The 17,990-nt window shown below is 52.7% G+C and overlaps 1 protein-coding gene across 5 annotated transcripts in view; it reads left to right on the top strand.

Moving 5' to 3' along the window:
* The first annotated feature begins 1,768 nt into the window (after nt 1-1,768).
* The window catches only part of kmt2d (lysine (K)-specific methyltransferase 2D), a 32,877-nt gene continuing 16,655 nt past the window's right edge, over nt 1,769-17,990 (top strand). The window contains exons 1-34 of one of the 5 annotated variants that reach the window (XM_047039594.1): nt 1,769-2,745; nt 5,239-5,321; nt 5,663-5,774; nt 5,924-6,123; nt 6,409-6,518; nt 6,717-6,879; nt 7,088-7,259; nt 7,487-7,601; nt 7,820-7,998; nt 8,204-8,463; nt 8,637-8,756; nt 8,899-9,692; nt 9,897-10,034; nt 10,321-10,434; nt 10,579-10,683; nt 10,813-10,994; nt 11,196-11,360; nt 11,575-11,684; nt 11,843-11,887; nt 12,072-12,254; nt 12,577-12,759; nt 12,867-12,980; nt 13,136-13,260; nt 13,383-13,518; nt 13,720-13,806; nt 14,110-14,187; nt 14,458-14,631; nt 14,857-14,926; nt 15,015-15,253; nt 15,381-15,454; nt 15,548-15,598; nt 15,715-17,340; nt 17,476-17,643; nt 17,763-17,878. In XM_047039594.1, coding sequence (XP_046895550.1) covers nt 5,273-5,321; nt 5,663-5,774; nt 5,924-6,123; nt 6,409-6,518; nt 6,717-6,879; nt 7,088-7,259; nt 7,487-7,601; nt 7,820-7,998; nt 8,204-8,463; nt 8,637-8,756; nt 8,899-9,692; nt 9,897-10,034; nt 10,321-10,434; nt 10,579-10,683; nt 10,813-10,994; nt 11,196-11,360; nt 11,575-11,684; nt 11,843-11,887; nt 12,072-12,254; nt 12,577-12,759; nt 12,867-12,980; nt 13,136-13,260; nt 13,383-13,518; nt 13,720-13,806; nt 14,110-14,187; nt 14,458-14,631; nt 14,857-14,926; nt 15,015-15,253; nt 15,381-15,454; nt 15,548-15,598; nt 15,715-17,340; nt 17,476-17,643; nt 17,763-17,878 — 6,557 coding nt within the window. In that variant the 5' untranslated portion in view covers nt 1,769-2,745; nt 5,239-5,272. Of the gene's footprint in view, nt 2,746-4,368; nt 4,771-5,238; nt 5,322-5,662; nt 5,775-5,923; nt 6,124-6,408; nt 6,519-6,716; nt 6,880-7,087; nt 7,260-7,486; nt 7,602-7,819; nt 7,999-8,203; nt 8,464-8,636; nt 8,757-8,898; nt 9,693-9,896; nt 10,035-10,320; nt 10,435-10,578; nt 10,684-10,812; nt 10,995-11,195; nt 11,361-11,574; nt 11,685-11,842; nt 11,888-12,071; nt 12,255-12,576; nt 12,760-12,866; nt 12,996-13,132; nt 13,261-13,382; nt 13,519-13,719; nt 13,807-14,109; nt 14,188-14,457; nt 14,632-14,856; nt 14,927-15,014; nt 15,254-15,380; nt 15,455-15,547; nt 15,599-15,714; nt 17,341-17,475; nt 17,644-17,762; nt 17,879-17,990 lie in introns of those variants that run through there. The other 4 variants (XM_047039592.1, XM_047039593.1, XM_047039590.1 and 1 more) reach the window with 4 other exon arrangements.

The raw sequence follows: 17,990 nt of genomic DNA, 5'->3' as shown, positions 1-17,990 counted from the left end.
CTTAATCTGCCAAAACGGGATGCATGATAGTCACTGTAGTCTTGAACAGTGTTATACACCCCCTTGTGGAGGGGTTGACCCCATACTTAAATGATGCTGTTACAAAACGTAACTTAAAGTGTCTTGTTGATTTCCTGGCAAGAGATACTAAATCCCTTCCATAAAAAGAACAATCATTTTCCTTTTCCCATGCTTTAATAGACGTTTTAATGCAAAACACCCAACGTGATTTCCCCCGGCTTGAATATCATGTTATTTAATTCTGTATATAGTCAGTAAAATAAAGTATCGAGTCAAAACTAGTATTGAGTAAAGTGGTTACCACTGCAATGTAGTCTCTGACACCAATCCACAATCTCATGACTTTCCAATCAAACTATTTTTTTCTAGGCTTATAATAAAATGTATACAACTAGAACAAAACTCAAAAATAATTCTGTTTGTGTCCTACACTCGGGAAATTAGACAGGATTTGCCTAAAATTAGGCTAATGCTTTTATGTAACGGCAGGTGGATGATAACAGGCAAATTTGTATTCCAGAGCGCTGAATAGAGGAGTCAAAAAATATACAATGAGAGCACAAAATGGTATTATATTGTTCTGCTTTGTTTTGGAGCAGACAGATGTGGAGGTATTCCAGGGGATTATCCTTGAGATAGAGGAAGCAGATGGGAACGCACCATGAATGTATTACAGTAGCACCCTCTCGCATCACTCGCATCAATCTATCCAATAGGAGAGGCCCACTACTTATCCACATAACCAATCAGTGTTGACTGTGGAGAGTCATTGCAGGTTAACCAGTCCCAGACCTCCAAAATCCAATCCCAATTGTGCTAAAACTGAATGGGCATGGACTAATCCTGTCAGGGGCACCAGTATCTAAGTATCTTAATCGCCTGCTCCAATATGAATATGTATGTGACCATTAGGTGCTTGGATGACAATGAAACAATTTTGAAAGAATTGAAGGGATACTGTCTTGTACAGTCATTGGCAAAATAATCTGAAATCTCTGAACAGACTATTCCCTCCCGTAGGTCATATTCATGTTTGAACTTAACTTGTACGTCCTCAACAGCTAACTGAAATGGGTGAGAAGGTCTGCCAGCTAGAGAAGGGTCTATGAAGGAAACCCTATAAGTGTGTTCAAATACAAATTGTGGTAGATCATGGGTGTCAAATGTATATTTTTAATATATTACACTGGGGTTTTCTGATGATTTTGTATTAAGTGCTTCTGAGTAACACTTCTGGATGCCAGTTTTAGGGGTTCTGGACGGAACTTAAAATACCTTGACCTTGCAGGCCTTTAAATGTAATACTGTGTTGGGGTAGCCTATGGTGCAACAGCCTGTATACTGGGGGGAGGTTTAACGACCCCCCCAACACACACACACAAACACGACCAAAGGTTTTTTGTTTTTAAAGCATAATTTAATACAATATGAGGGGAAAAACTGCTAAAAGTAAAAGATAAACTAGAAAAAAATTACCTAGGCTGGCTACGGGCCTGTGCAAGAGCTTAGTGGTCTACTTGGTTCTGAGCAAATGGAAATTGCTAGCCAGTCATTTGGGGCCAAGAGACCCTGGTGAATTTACAGTCACTCAGATAATGCAGGGTTATGTATTATTTAACATATCAGAAAGCATTATGTATATAGGGTCTTAAGTCTTTCTGACCATTACTACTAGTTAACTTCCTAATTCGATACTGATTATTTATTTTATTTTATTGTTACAAGGGGTTGTAGCCTACTAGAACTTGGGGGAGATCAGAGACCCCAACTTTGGTCCAAATGAAAACTTTTATTTACTATGGACATTCATCTCTTTTTTTGTGTTTTATTGATAGTTGTGCAATAATCTTTCACTACTTACAGTACAAATTTGGCTTATTGTGCTGTGCTGTGCGGTGCGGCGCGTACACAACTAGCGTTAGTTGTGTTGGACGTTTGTTATTAGCCCTAGCTCTTTGCTGCTAAAGTGAGGTAGCTACGCGAGCTACTTTGCGCTAGCCAGAAGAAGCCAATTGAAGAAAAACATTCGATGCAGTTTGATGATGATGTTGACCCGGACAAGGGTATCTTGTTAGTTCAGGCGTTAGGAATTGAGAAACGATGTTACTCTATCCAACGCATTTGAAATATAATGGCATTTTTTTAATGGCAGATCAGAAAGGATTGTTTTGTGTCACTTGACAGGACTTGTCTCGGCAGTAATTCTAAGACTCGGTAGCACGAATCTGCTGCAGAGACATCGCGACAACGCCAGCTAGCAAAATTAGCGTAGCTAGCTCTAACTACTTGCAATGTTGGCTATTGTAGCTTAGTTGGTTGGTACTACCTACCTACCCCTGACTCGGTATCTAATTCAGCAGGTTTGGTCCATCGGATTCGAGGTACTTAACACAAAAGGTGTTTTAACTCTCTCAGTCCATGATCCGGATATTTGGGCTCGAGATGTGTGCTTTCTGGGAGACTAGCTCATTCAAAGGAACTACTAGCAACCTAACGTTTTCAACGTCGACGCTCTAGTTATCCAGTCCCCAACGGCGTGCTTGCTGGCGTTAGGCAAACGCGACGTAGAACTCTTACTAGCTAGCTAGCCACCCGCCGTGCACTTCCCCCACTCCTCTACCTTTTCAGCCGGCTAGCAAGTTGTAGCCCGCTGCTTAGAATGAAACAACCAGGAATGTGGCTTTCTTGTTCTGATGTATGAGGACACTACCAACACATTTTAAGGTGAGTCGTTGATAATACCAACTTGTAATACAAAGCAATTGCCTGACCTTAGCCAGCCATTCGAGGTTAGTCAGCTAGCCAGTGCTAGTTCTTGTACTTGTTAAGATAGCTCTACTACTGTACTAGCTAACATTGTTGCGCTACAGTTGTCTGTTGAAATGAACAGTCTGAGCCACACAGACCACACTACTTTCTATATAGTGTTAGCAAACTTGTCAAAGCGGCAGAAAACGAGTTCGTTTGAAGTTGAACACCTTGCCAGTCTAGTAATGAAAAAAATGCCTGAAGGCAGTTATCCTGCTAGCTAGCAAATATAGCCAGGCAGAATTAATCTGCTAATTTAGCTATCTTCCTAACTGTGCTTTGCTAGCTAAAGTAACGTTAGCTTCAGGGATTAGTGTTTTGTGTACTGCAAGATATGTGTTTTGGGTAGATCACACCATAATAGTGTAGCTGGCTAGCAATAATATTACTGTTTGGCATTAATAGCCATCTCGGTTTCAACAAAATAACAAACGATTGTAAAGTACTGTGACAGTACACAACGATGGTTTGAGCATTTAGGAAGCGATCTTGCACCGCAGTCCTAAAACGAATTATTTGCCATCCCTGTCGGCCTTTGATTTTGATAGTGTGTACTGTAACTGAGTACAATTCTATCGAAGTCCAGGTTTTACGTCACTGCGCGCCCTAAACATCCATTTAGATGCTTTAGGTTTAATGCTAAAATGAATTGTAACTATCTGGCCAGTTGCTTTCATAAAGGCCTAATGCAAACGTAATCCTAATGATCAACGCCTTTGATCTGTTTGGATCCCAAAGGCACAGCTCATACAATTGGACAAGGCGCACGAGCAGGCGAGCGCCACTAATGGCAAGCTTGCAGTGAGCATTGGAAATTGAGAACTTAAGTCTATTTTTTTTTTAAACGATCACTTCTTCTCGATCTAATGACAAGTAAACCGACCAAGCCGCCCTACATGAAAGCACATCCGAAACTAGCCTAACTGGGTGAATATCTTGCACCTCCAAACATCCAGACAGATGGATGAGATATTGAGGGGATGTTTAAGCAGTTTGTGCTTTCCTAGATTTAACTGTAGGTTGCTGTGGGAACGCCAAATTCGATCATTTAATATGCAGCAGTAGGCTATCCGTAGGCTACGTATTTATGTTTTGATCCAACTGTATAGCAGACCTACAAGCATTACACCGTTGAGTCCTACATGGTCATGGTTTTGTTTGAACGTTTTTGGTAACATGTTTTACATTTCTATTTGTGTTATTATGTACAGAATGCAAAGTACTTTAACAAAACAACATTTTGTACCGACTTATTATGTTTGGCAACATTATGTAAGGTAAAAGTATGAGACCTATAGTGTGCATGTTTTGATGCTACAGTATGCAATAATGTTTTGATACATAATGGTGACCCCATTGGTAAGGTTTACAATCAATATCAGTAAAACTATGTGGTGTGCCAGAGTCGAGACAAGTATATCTCAGATAATTAGTACAAGGGTTAGTTAGTACAGGGGTTATCCGCGGAACTATTAATGGCAATAGGAAGTTTCAGCACGAATTTGACACTGATACAACAGGAAGTATAGTATACGGAAGTTGTATTTTCTTTGTGTATCTCGCTTTAGGGTTGTTTTATTTAAAGAAAACAACATTTCAGTTCCTTCATTGTGTACATTTTAAACACTGTTTGTAGCAGGTTGGATTATGCTTCGCAGGGTAATCAAAAATAGAATGTCTAAAACTGTTCTGATATAACCAAGCAATGGCGCTATTTTCATGCAGATACTTTGTAATTCCGTCCTGTTCGTAGCAAGCTACGCGGAACGAGACAGAATTAACGACGTAGCGGCATCAACTAGCTAGCTACTTGCTAGCTACATTTTACCTAGACATAAAACAGCCATATTTTTTGCGAGATAGATCGAATTGCAGATGATAGCTAGATACACTAGATGCCGTTGTATAAAACACAATGATGCATTTGGTTCTCTGATGCAGGTAAATATTCGTTTAGAAGATGATTATTATGATGTTATAATTAATAGTACATTGACTGTACAATAGTTCATAGGCGGTAAATCAGCATTATTTGAACAGCGACAGTACAAAATAGCGAGCTTGGTCCCGGTAGTAGGAAAGCCTCGGTGATTTTTTTTTCTTCTGAACTGTTGGCAGTTTGCAACACTTACGCAACATTCTACTACATTTCTATGTATTTTCCCCTGTTCATCACTAATGTCTGCTAGCTTGATTGTTTATCATGTTCGACAACAGAGTTCCAAGCCGAGGCACACTAGTAACCTTAAGGATTAGACTATGGCAAGGCAGACCAGAAAGCATAGCTAATGTAAAAACAAACGTAAAAATCTACTGTTTATCCAGTTTAAATATTAGGTGATGAGTTATGTTTTGGTTTCGTGCCTTACTAACTCTAAACTTGCGTTTCCTTCCCCCCTGCATGTTTAGATCTCTGTCAAGGAGGTCCAAACTAGTAGAGGGGATGGATGAGCAGAAATCCAACTGCGAAGAGAATGACTCTGAACCAACAGGCAAGTGGGGGAGAATTGTTACTATTGTAGGATCCACACAACTTCATGCGTCAGACATGTTACGTTTTTTTTTAATCTACCGTGAGGATACTCTTAAGCATATTTCTATAAATTCAAAATGTAAAGTTGTTTATCTACCGTGAGGATACTCTTAAGGATATTCCTATAGATTCAAACATTTTCATTTGACGTACTAGAAAGATTCAAATGTGTGGGTAATGATGGTAGCGAAGGCGCAAGGTTCAACTGCACCGTACAGATGACTCCTACCTCACACAGGGGAGCGTACGTTTGACGTACAACTTTTCAAACAAAGTTCTAAAATCGTTCTCCCCCTGCAGCTGATGACAGCGCCAGTACAAAGCAGCCTCTGCCCTCAGAGAGTGTGTTAGCTGGCCCTCCGCCAGCAGAGGATGTGTCGGACACTGCTGCCGCCACGTTCCACACACCTGTGTAAGTCCATACCCAAGATGAGTGCACTGTCATGCCAGAGATGAATGGATGTACATCCTATACCTACTTGAAATGGGCTTTCGAACGGGGAAACGATTAATTTTTTCCTGCTTTCCTGGAGGATAACGACATGAATGTGTGTTGGGCAGGGAGGGCGTGAGGGCCTGCGCTCTCTGTAACTGCGTGGAGCGCAGCCTGCACGGACAACGGGAGCTCCGCCACTTTGGGCCATCTTCCGAGCGGCAGAGCCTGGAGCCCTCCGAATCCTCACTGCCAGGGCCCGGGAACGATGACCTGTCTTCCATCGGACTGTCCGAGTCCTGCGCGGCAGCGCTCTTCGACGACACGGGTGGGAGTCTCCTTCTTTTTGAACCCACCCCTCACACACAGACCCACACATATACAGCTGGTATATACAGCTGGTATATACAGCTGGTAAATACAGCTGGTATATACAGCCATACTGACATTTTCTCGTCCGTAGTCTCATCCACGCTTCAAGCCTGTCGTCGTGTAGTGAACTTCTGTCACATTCATCCCCTTTTTCATGTTATCGGCCCAACCTTCTGAACGTGTCTGAAATGGAGCGAGATGGGAGTTTCTAACCTGTGTGCTTGGGGGGGGCGTTGACCAGGGGGCTGCTGGGTGCATCACTGGTGTGCGGTGTGGTCGGAGGGCGTACAGCAAACGGGGGCCGAAGAGCTGGAGAACGTGGACAAGGCCGTCATCTCAGGGACACAGAGGGTATGTTCACAAGCGTCACGGCCTTGACCGGCACCATCCGTATACAGTTTGTCGTTCCTCCCTGTTTTTGTTTTTTTTTACGTGACACTTGGGTTGCTTACAATCGAAATGAAATAGGGAAGGGTGGGGTGGGAAAATGGACTCGTTACAGAAAGACTCGACATCTCTCACTCACACCTCCCAACATCTTCTTTTCAGCTGTGTGAATATTGCAAAAGGCTGGGCGCGACCATCCGCTGCCGCGCCGAGGGCTGCTCACGGTTCTACCACTTCCCCTGCTCGGCCGCCAGTGGCTCCTTCCAGTCTCTGAAGCAGCTGGCTCTCCTCTGCCCCGAGCACATCGACAAGGCTGAGGAGATGGGTGAGGACCCACACACACACACAGGGCTTTTATGATAGTTGGAAGATTCGTTTTTTTGTAGGAAGATGTTGACTGGATAGGGGAAAAACATATGGAATGAGATTGGTCTGGCTTCACAAGACCAATTTCACTGTTTGGCCGATCTATTATTTGTCATTTCTTTCTTTTCTCCTCTTTAATTAAATTGACCTGTGTACGACCTGTCTAGTCGGCGAGGAGGCTCGCTGCGCCGTGTGTGACTCTGCCGGAGAGCTGGCGGAGCTGCTGTTCTGCACGGGCTGCGGCCAGCACTACCACGCCGCCTGCCTGGAGATCAGCGCCACGCCCATCCAGCGCTCGGGCTGGCAGTGCCCCGAGTGCAAAGTGTGCCAGACCTGCAGGTGAGCCCGGCCTCACCCCCCACATCACGCCCAACGCCTCCAGGTCACTGGTGGACTGACACCTTTTTTCGAGAGAGAAAAAAGCGAGTTTATGGCCAGCTGTCCTAGGACGACTTAAGCTCTGGGGAACCGTGTTTGTCGTGGTGGATGGAATGATTTTGTAGGATAGTTTTCTTTGTTTTCTTTTTTTTTTTTTTGCTTATGTGTTCTTTTTCCCCCCTTCTCAGGCAACCAGGAGAGGACTCTAAGATGCTGGTGTGTGACGCCTGCGATAAGGGCTATCACACGTTCTGTTTGCAGCCAGCCATGGACTCCCTCCCCTCTGACCCGTGGAAGTGTCGAGTGAGTACATTGCATGTGCTCTGGGGGCCCTGCGTCAAAGCCTTTTTCCCCCCCTCATGGGGGAATCACAGCATTCACACCAGCTTTCTCTGTTATTGCTTTCATTCTTTGGGGAGGGGGGGGGGGGTGTGGGTTGAAGTTTTGCCACGGAACCTTGTCCTCTGATATTTTACCACAGCTCAATTGATGCGAATGACCTTTTCCTCCCTCCGTCTCAGCGGTGTCGCGTATGCACAGACTGCGGCGCCCGCGGTCTAACGCTGCCCGGCTCGGCCCAGTGGTTCGACAACTACGCCCGCTGCGAGGGCTGCCAGCAGCGCCGCGCCTCCACGTGCGGCGTCTGTGGGAAAGCGCTGGAGCCGTCGGTCAGCCCGCGGCGCTGCTCCGCCTGCCAGCGGTGAGTCCCAACGACCGGACCCCCCTTTGCTGCGGCTGAAAAGACCCCGCCACGTCCCATGTGAAATTTCAAATATTTTCCTCACCCCGCCAAACGTTTCCGGGGAGACGAGCCGCACGCATGTGCGACGACGGTGTGCGACGGTTGAAAATCCACCGTTCTTTTCCTGACTCTCTCCCCCTCCGCCCCGGCGTGTCTCCCCCAGGTGCGTGCACAGCGAGTGTGCCTCGATGACGACGGCGGCGGAGGAGGAGGCGCCCCCCGCGGGGGAGAAGTGCGTGTGCCTCCTCTGCGGGGCGTCCCAACTGGAGCCAGCCATCCAGGCAGACGCGGCGGCGGCGGTAGCGAGAGCCACCGAGACCACGGTGGAGGTGACGATCCAGATGACTGCCGACCAGGAGGGGAAGGAGGAGAACGAGGCGGAGGCGGAGGGGAAGCCAGACGAGGAGACTCCCATGGAGCTGGGTAGGCTTGGGCTCCCGACCAGCTGGAACAGCAGCTTGCACACACTCCTCACTCAAGTCCCCCTCTCTCTCGCACACGCCACCTCCAGAGCTCTGAGGCCCACCTGAGTGGTGTGAGTGGAAAGAGGCTTGTAGTGTGATAATTAACCGCTGAGTGTCCCCCCCCCCCATCAGGAATGGAGCCGGCTGTGGTTGAGGAGGCTGCAGACGGCGGCGCAGCAGAGGAGGGGCCTCGGCAGGAACCGAAGGACGCTGTCCCCTCCGAACTCCCCACCCCCTCTTCTGACGTCCCAGGTGAGCCCGGAATCTCTACAGGTCCCCCTCTTGACCCTTCAGTCCCAGAGAACCGTTGCGGAACTGATGCTGAACGCTATGCAACCATGGCGTATGCTTTTAAAAACGTCCATTAACCTTTTATTTGCCTTCACCCTGACAGAAGAAGGCGTGAACACGGAACGGGAGGCCTCGTGTTTGGCTGCAGATGGAGGTGAAGAGAGGACAGGGGAGGCCGCCAGCCCCGTCCCTAGCCCCCCAGTAGAGGCTGGCTCTGAGGCTGAGCGCACAGCAGCACCGGAGCAGGGCCCAGAGCAGGAAGAGGAGGAGGAAGAGGAGGAGGTCAAGCCCTCAGCAGGGCAGCCCACCACACACGAAGAGGAGCAGGGTAGTGAGGAAGTTCACCCCCCAAAGCCATCCAACCAAGCCCCGCCCCAGTCACCCGCCGCTGCCACCTCCACAGGGGTGAAGGAGGAGGAGCCTGCCTCGATGGACACGGAAGAGGCGGCGAGAAAGGAAAAGGCGTCTCCCTCCCCCCCTCCCGCCCCCCCGGCTCCCCGGAAGAGCTCGGACGCGGACGATAGGGCCGCCCCTTCCGACGAGGAGGAGGACGAGGAGGAGGACGAGGACGCCAAGGGCGAGGAGGAGGACGAGGAGGACGAGGAGGAGCCCGTGAAGATCAAGGTGGAGCCGGCGGAGCAGGAGGGCAAGGCGGACCTCCTGCTGGACGACACGTCCAACCTGAGCCACGGGGACGAGAGCAGCAGCGGCTTCCTGGGCTCCCCGGCCGAGCCCGACGCCCAGCTGTCCATGGAGCTGAGCCTGGTGCCGGCCGGGCGCTCGCGCTCCGACTCGCTGCTCACCGAGACGGACGACTCGCTGCCCTTCGACCCGCTCAAGTGCGACGGGGACAAGGCCAAGAGGAGGGGCTCGCCCGGGCGCTCGAGAGTCAAGCAGGTAACGGTTCGCTGGGGTCGACCTCGCCGCCGCCGCCCTTGAGTGGTACTCTGGTTTAGCCTAGCGCGACTGGCAGGGTATCTTGAGTTAGCGTCGCTAATTAGCATTGCTGAACTAGCTGATGCACGCAACGCTGTCTCTGGCAGTTGTACTGTTGGTGCTGTGATGTGGTCGTGTGACGGTTGGTCTCGGTGGTTCTCTCAGGGGCGGAGCAGTGGTTTCCCAGGCAAGCGGAGGCCCAGGGGAGGAGGAGGAGGAGGCGGCGGAGTGGGCGCCGGCGGTGGGAGGGGTCGCGGGAGGTCACGCCTCAAAGCCATGGCCTCCTGCATCGACGCCTTCCTGGTGAGTCTGAACACAGTCGCGCCGCACGCAGCCAATTCTTCGGCCTTTCCTCACCGGGGACTCGACACTGATGCAACTTGATATAAAGATAACCACAACGACAGATGTGTGAAATGGGACTTCAAAAAGCCTTCTCAAAATACATTTTCATTTTTGGGAAACACTCGTTCCAATCGCTGGCCTGTCCTCCAGCCTCCCTTCTCTTCGCTTGAGAGCGGAGGATAGGACCGCTCAGCGCTCCTGTTTTCCTAAACGCCAGTCTGACCTCTTGTCCTCCCTCCCGCAGCTGAGCATGACGTCAGACACTGGATTGAGCAAGGAGGAAGAGGAGGAGGAAGATGACACCATGCAGAACACGGTGGTGCTCTTCTCCAACACGGACAAATTTGTCCTCCTTCAGGTGAGTAGCCCCCACCACCCCCACTGGCAGCATTGAGTCAACCCAACATTCCTCTCATGAGCCCACGCACGAAGTCACTCAGGTTCACTCTCTCTCCTTGTTTGTCCGTCACTGTTCTCTCTCCCCCCCCCTCCCGCCCCTCAGGACATGTGCGTGGTGTGTGGAAGTTTCGGCCGGGGCGTGGAAGGCCAGCTGTTGGCGTGCGCCCAATGCGCCCAGTGTTACCACCCGTACTGCGTCAACAGCAAAGTAAGTCCCAGGATCCCGACCCCGTCGACACTGTGTCGACGTACACACAGGAGCCCGTGGCCTGGACCCACGTCCAGTATTCTAACCCCCGAGGGGCTCTGTGTGGAACGTTGCTCCCCCACCGTGCAGATCACCAAGATGATGCTGCGCAAGGGCTGGCGCTGTCTGGAGTGCATCGTGTGCGAGGTGTGCGGCAAGGCCTCGGACCCCGCCCGGCTGCTGCTGTGCGACGACTGCGACGTCAGCTACCACACCTACTGCCTGGAGCCGCCCCTGCACACCGTCCCCAAGGGGGGCTGGAAGTGCAAATGGTAAGACTCCGGGCAAGGGTTGACATGGAAACGAGCACTGCGTTATCCAAAAAAAAACAAATCCCTGCTGATCCTTGCAACCTGGCCACAGACTTATCCAGCTGCTCTGCCTCTGAACTCGGTAATCACCTAGAATTTGAGTGTTGGAACCAGATGGCTGATCCTCTCTCTCTCTCTGTGTGTGTGTGTGTGTCCTGGCAGGTGTGTGTGCTGTATGCAGTGCGGGGTGAGTTCCCCGGGGTTCCACTGTGAGTGGCAAAATAACTACACCCACTGTGGCCCCTGTGCCAGCCTGGTCACCTGCCCCGTGTGCCGGGAGAACTTCATGGAGGAGGAGCTGCTTCTGCAGTGCCAACACTGCGACCGGTGAGGAGCGCTAATCACACACACACACACAGCCGCTACGCCTCTAAGCAGCCGCTACGCTTCTAAGCAGCTAATAAAGACTAGCGGGGAATAGCCATTGAGAATAATTCATGAGTCCGATGCCAGAATACAACGCTCGTCTGCAGCTTCTCCCGCCCTTTTTGGATCTGTACCGTTGCGTGACGCTTGTCCCCATGTTGGCATCCCGTCTCAGGTGGGTGCACGCCGTGTGTGAGAGCCTGTACACGGAGGACGAGGTGGAGCAGGCGTCCGACGAGGGCTTCGCCTGCACGTCCTGCACCCCCTACGTCCCCAAACCCATAAGTAAGACCACGGCCTTTCGCAAACCTCACGATGCATTCTGCCTCCAAGCCAAAACCTCCTTTCCCCCCTCCCCCCTAATTCCTAATTCATTTCGTTTGATAATGGCATTACTCAGCGAGTTTACTAAACGCCCATGAATAATCTTTCTCTGTTTACAGTCACCGAGTCGTCCATCATGGCGTCGATAAAGATCAAGGAGCCAGGTTGGTTGTTTGAACCCCCTTTACTCTTCTTCTGTGGTTTCCGGATTGTTCCGTCAGGACCCAAGACGTTGGGCAATCGGCGCCATCCATACACACCGTTGAACTCACCGAGGAACTCTGTGAGCCTGTCCATAAGCACACACCTGATCGCAGCCCCTGTGTGTGTGTGTGTGTGTGTGTGCAGAGCCCCAGTTCTACAGGCTGGAGGGGGTGTGGCTGACCGAGTCTGGCATGTCCCTGCTGCGCAGCATCTCCATGTCGCCCCTGCACAAGAGACGGCAGCGCCGCAACCGCCTGGGGGCGCTGTGCGGCGACGTGGGGCCCGACGGCATGGAGCTGAAGGAGGGCGACGCAGACGACGGCAAGGGTACGCACACACGCTGGGCTCGTTTGTTTGTTTGTTTGCCTCCAGATTCTAAAGTTAGGGGACACGTTGTAGAGCCTAGGGTTGGGTATGTCGTATGTGGGCTCGGGGGAAATGTGTTTTGGGTGTGTCTAGGGATTGTTCAGGCACTGTTAAAGGTGGGATTGTTGTGGCTTTGTGCCTCCTGGCAGGGCTGTGTTAAAGGTATGAACGCGGCAGGGGGCTTTATTGTTGTGCCGGCAATAAGCCGTCAGTGGGGGTAGTCACAGAGCCTGATGTTTACCTGGAGGTCTCCTCCCCCTGTCTCCCCCCCCCCTCCCCGCAGCCTGTGGAGAGCCCATGGAGTGCGAGCCCAAGCTGGAACCCCCGGGGAGCCCCGACCGCGACGGAGGAGAGAGGGGGGGGGCGGAGGGGGGCCCCGAGGGCGGGGCTGACTGCGAGGGCCTTAAAGGCGGGGCTGAGGAGATGGATGACGGGAAGAAGAGGAAGAGGAAACCCTACAGACCGGGTTAGTGTGTGTGTGGGCAGGGGCTAAACGAACGGAATGTCCCAGAAGCGGGCTGGAAACGCATGTCGGGGCAGGGCGTCTGACCTGTGTTTGTGGTGGTGCCGCAGGTATCGGTGGCTTCATGGTGCGCCAGAGGAAGTGCCACACGCGGATGAAGAAGGGGCTCTTCGCCCAGCTGTCTGGCGAGGCCGCCGGCGACGGAGAGAAAGTTCTAGAAGAAGGCGAGTCTTTTCACGGTTTGTGGACCTACATCGCGTGATTCTTAGAGAGGTCCTGTCCCCGCGTGAAAGGGGGTGGACAAGCGTCGACCGAACGTCCACACGAGGGGCCGTGCACTGTTCAAAACAAAGTTGTCTCGTGTGTTTTGGGGCAGCAGGGCCCCATCCGGACACCGACAGCGCTCTGGAGCCGAAGCCCGTCGAGGGAGAGGGGGAGCAGGCCAAGAAACGCAGAGGCAGGAAAAAGAGCAAGCTGGAGGACATGTTCCCCGGCTACCTACAGGTACGTCTTCCCGCACCTCAGTCTCGGGTGAGCACGTGGCAGGTGCGCCCCGACCACAGACTCAGGTGCCCAGTCCCTTTCATGACCTTCTCCTCTCCTCACACCACTCCCGACGCCTGCAGGAGGCTTTTTTCGGCAAGACCCTGATGGACCTCAGTAAGAAGGCCGTCATGGTGCCCCCGGGCCAGAGGCACGGCTTGGGCCTCCAGCGGCCCCCTCCGCCCACCCAGCCGGGGCCCAGACCTCTTGTCCCAGAGGGTAAGACCACAGGCACATACCATCGCCTCGACGTGATGTTTGTCCAAACATAACAAATGTTAACATGCGCTCCCCCCCCCACACACACGCACACACACCCCCCACATATAGGACATACATAACATACCTAACCCTATGCCTGGAATGGTTTGTGACACTGCATTGTGAACTTAATGACTGTGTGTGTGTGCGCCCTGGCAGCAGGGAATGGGGAGCGGGTGATGGGGGGCGGTCTGCACCTGAAGCAGGAAGCTGGAGATGGAGGCCAGCCACACGGAGAGACCGCAGGTGGGTGTCCCGCTGTAAGAACGGGTGTCTCGATGTCACTCTGTTCAACGTGTTCCTGTGTGGGGATACAGAGGTTTGGGAGTCAGATGGCTAAGCGGTTAGGGAATCGGACTAGTAATCTGAAGGTAGCCAGATCGATTCTGGCCGTGGCAAATTATGTTGTGTCCTTGGGCAAGGCACTTCACCCTACTTGCCTCGGGGGGGAATGTCCCTGTACTTTACTGTAAGTCGCTCTGGATAAGAGCGTCTGCTAAATGACTAAATGTAAATGTAGGTTTGACTGGGTGTTGTCTGTGGTCGCAGGTGTTTCTGCATCCATGCCATCCACCAAGGAACAGAGCTTCAACGACCCACAAGGTTCCAGCGCAGAGAAGTCTGAAGGTAGGGTACAAAATAAATACATGAGCAATATGCTGATTACGTGGATGTAAATGTGCTGTTTTGCGTGCAAGTTATTTGCAACTTTGCTTTTGCTTTAAAGTGAAATTTGACTAGGCATTCCTAGGCATTCCAATACTTACTTAGTGTTTACAAGTTTATTTTGTCTATATACGGAAATGTTAAATAATGAATGACTTTATTAATACTATAGATTAAGGTAGTAGTCATGTAATTGTCCTACTGTCCTAACTCCCTCCCTGTCCACCCTAGACCTTCCACAGGGGGGGGACAGCCAGGACTCTGAGCATTTTTTCCGGAAGGTTCTGGGGGTGTCCGAGGGCTCCTCGCTGGGGGGCTCCCTGCAGGGGGGCATGAGGCCCATCCTGGAAGGCAGCAAGGGGGAGCTGAACCGTAGCGCTCTGCCGCAGAGGACTGTCCTGTCAGGTAACACGGGAAGCACAACTGGGGTTGAAATGGACGTTGGTGCACATGGATGTGAAGCTGTTGATGCATCTGGATCCGGCTTTACGAATGCCAACGCTTTCAAAGAATCGTTTGAGTAAAAGTGTAGACCTTTTAGACTTTTTGAACGTGTCACTAGAATAAAAGCAGTGTTCCGTCTACTACCGTGTCAGGGTCTCTAAGCACACGTGTTCATCTCTCTCTCAGGGTCCCTGCCCTCTGCTGGGATGATGGACTCCTTCCCTGGTCTCTCTCAGTCTCCGTTTTTTGACATGCGGTAAGGCCCAGTACCTGACACCCAACCTCCCGCGTCACCCTCCCTATGAATCCAAATGTAATGGTTGCTATTCTGGTCCTGTGTAAAGGGACCGGGGAGGCCTCTTCAGTCCAGACGGCGGAGAGGACAGCCCCTGGGCCACCCCCTCCACGCCGGCCACCCCCTCCACGCCGCCCACCCCAACGGAGGTCGACGGTGACGGGCTGTCCTACAACCAGCGCAGCCTCCAGCGCTGGGAGAAGGACGAGGAGCTGGGCGAGCTCTCCACCATCTCTCCCGTGCTGTACGCCAACACCAACTTCCCCACGCTCAAGCAGGACTATCCAGGTGAGCCGGTGGACCCCTGGGTCGGACCTCCCCAGAGAGCTGTCTATCCCTCCCAATAATGTCATGTCTTTGGCCTGCTCTAACGGAATATAACCAGTCCCACGTTGCGATTCCTCCCTGTCCTCAGACTGGTCCAGTCGGTGTAAACAGATCATGAAGATCTGGAGGAAGGTGTCTGCCGCCGACAAGGTTCCTTTCCTGGTGAGTCTTCGTCTGAATCCTACAAGCAGAATTCTGCTAAGGAAGCGTTCTGGAACACACGGCCCCTCACACATTTTGATTTCATCCCTCCAGCAAAAGGCCAAAGACAACCGAGCAGCTCAACGCATCAATAAAGCACAGAAGGTGAGGGGCGCAGAGGTGGACTGACTTGGAAACGATGTCGATGGAACGATGTGTGTGTGTGTGTGTGTGTGTAGAGTGTGTGTCCTCCCCTTACCCTCTGCTTGTCTGCTCCACAGCAGGCAGAGAGTCAGGTGTGCAGGCCCATCAAGTCGGAGCCCACTGGCCGGGTGAAGGGAGAGAGGCCCAGCCTTCACCTCCAGATCCCGCCCCCCTCAGGTTCTGCCTCCACCCCCTCCCAGCCCAGCTCCGCCGAGAGCCCTTTCCCCTTTCCGCCCGACTCTGGTTCCTCTTCCGCCTTCTTCCCGGAGGGGCCCCTCAAGACTCCGGGGTCTGTGGACGTCCGCTCGGACCCCTTCGCCAAGCTGCCTCCCCAGTCCCCCCACCCTCATTCCCATCCCTCCACGCCCTACACCCAGGCCGGGGCCAGCCCCCTGCAGGCCTCCTCAGGTTACTCCCATAGCGGCCCACAGGGTCTTCCTCAGGGACGGCCGGCCAGCCTCGGCCCCTTCGACATGCAACCAGGGACTCCTGGGACTCCGCGACGGGCCCAGCAGGTGGACCCCTACTTCAGACCGCAGCAGCAGCAGCAGCAACATGGTCTCCTCCCACAGTCCCAGCAAGGCTCTCAGGAGCACCTAGGACTACCAGGAAGCCCCCGGTCAAGAGGAGGTGGGCCCGGGGACTCCCCCCTCTTCTCCCCGCCCCACTCCACCCACTACGGAGACCCTTTCCGAAGCCAGCAAGGGATGGGGCGGCCGGACTATGGTTCCACCCCATCCCCCTCTGCGGTAGCCTCCTCCCCTGCTGGGATGGGCCAGTACAGGGCTGATATGAGTGCTCCCTCCCCCCGCTCCTCCTCTGCCGGCAGGCTGGACCATGGCACAGGCTCGCCTGCCGGAATGCTGGATTCAGAGGACGGACTGTTCAAGGCACCCATGACCCCACGGATGCACCAAGGGGAGGGTGGGCAGCTCCATCCTGGAGCGTCTCCCAACCACCCCTCTGAGGGCTACAGGCAGTCTCCCTCTGACCCCTACACACAGCCCCCCCTCACCCCCCGGCCCCAGCCTGGGGACAGCTGCTCCCCTCTGCCTCAGAGGCACCCTGGGGCCCAGCAGCAGGAGTCCTGCCCCAGAATCCCCTCCAGCCCTCAGTCCCAGGGCAGCTGTCAGTCCCCCCTCACCCCAGGAGCCCTCTCCAACGACGGCTTCAACGCCCAGTCGCCGGCTACCCAGCGCTTCCAGTCCCCCGACCCTTACTCCCGGCCTCCGTCGCGGCCACAGTCCAGAGACCCGTTCGCTGCCATGCACAAGCCCCCTCGCCCAGCCTCGGCGACCCCTGAAGGCACCCCCGCCTACCGAGGCTCACCTCACCCCAATCAGCCACCTCAACCTCAGATACCACCCACCTCTAACCCTGGGGGGGACCCTCTCTCGGGGAAGCCTTCTGCACAACCTGCTTTCAGCCGCAGCCCCAACATGGCCAGCTATCAGGCACGCATGCCTTTTGGTGACGCTCAGATGGGCCAGGTCCAGCTACAGCAGGCCCAAGCCATGAGTGCAGAGAACTTTCACCAGAGGGGGCCCTCCTCTTCCGGCACTCAGGACGCCACGGCTGTCCGCCCTCCAGAGGCACCTCATCCCCAGGCTATGCCGGGCCCCCACGAGATGCCCGACATGTCGGGAACCCAAGATCCTGCCCTGGTTGGCCTCAGTCCCACCGAGTTGGAGAAGCACAGACAGGTATGGATTCTCACACTATGGTCGGTTGCCCAGACACGCATTAGTGTAGTATTTCCCTGGTGAATATTTCTTTGAAAATGTCATTCAGTTGTTCCTAAACTTGGTAAAACCTTGGCTGTTCTTCTCCCCTCGCAGCGACAGAGACTGAGGGAGTTTCTCATCAGACAGCAAATGCAGAAAAACACAATTAGGCAAGAGAAAGAGGCCGCTGCTGCCAACACCGCTGCCCCCAGCTGGCCCGGAGGAGAGATGGCTGCATTCCAACAAGATAAAACTCACCGTGCACCCCCACCCTACCCTCAGGTAGACCATTTTCAAACGAGACGTCATGGAAAAAGTCAAATGTAAAGTGTGTGTGTGTGTGTGTGTAGGTTAGTGTTTGCGTATGGCTCTAACAGTGTATGGGGGTGTTGTTCCTGAAGGATCGAGCTGCTGCTGGCTCTGCCGTTGCAGCGCAGGCTTCAATGGCAGGGAATGCAGTCGTCCACCGTCCTCCCCCCCCAGGGACACCTGCCATGATGGACCCCAATGCACTCAGGTACCCGTCAACTTCTTGGATACAAAGATGGGATGGCCGCAAACGTAACATTTTCCCAACCCTAACCCTTACCTGTTACCTTTTACCTGTGTTGTAACAATGTGTTTTTTTG

Source organism: Hypomesus transpacificus, chromosome 18 (assembly GCF_021917145.1).
Source record: "Hypomesus transpacificus isolate Combined female chromosome 18, fHypTra1, whole genome shotgun sequence".
In the NCBI taxonomy this organism is placed as follows: Eukaryota; Metazoa; Chordata; class Actinopteri; order Osmeriformes; family Osmeridae; genus Hypomesus; species Hypomesus transpacificus.
This window is presented reverse-complemented; position numbering and strand designations above follow the sequence as displayed.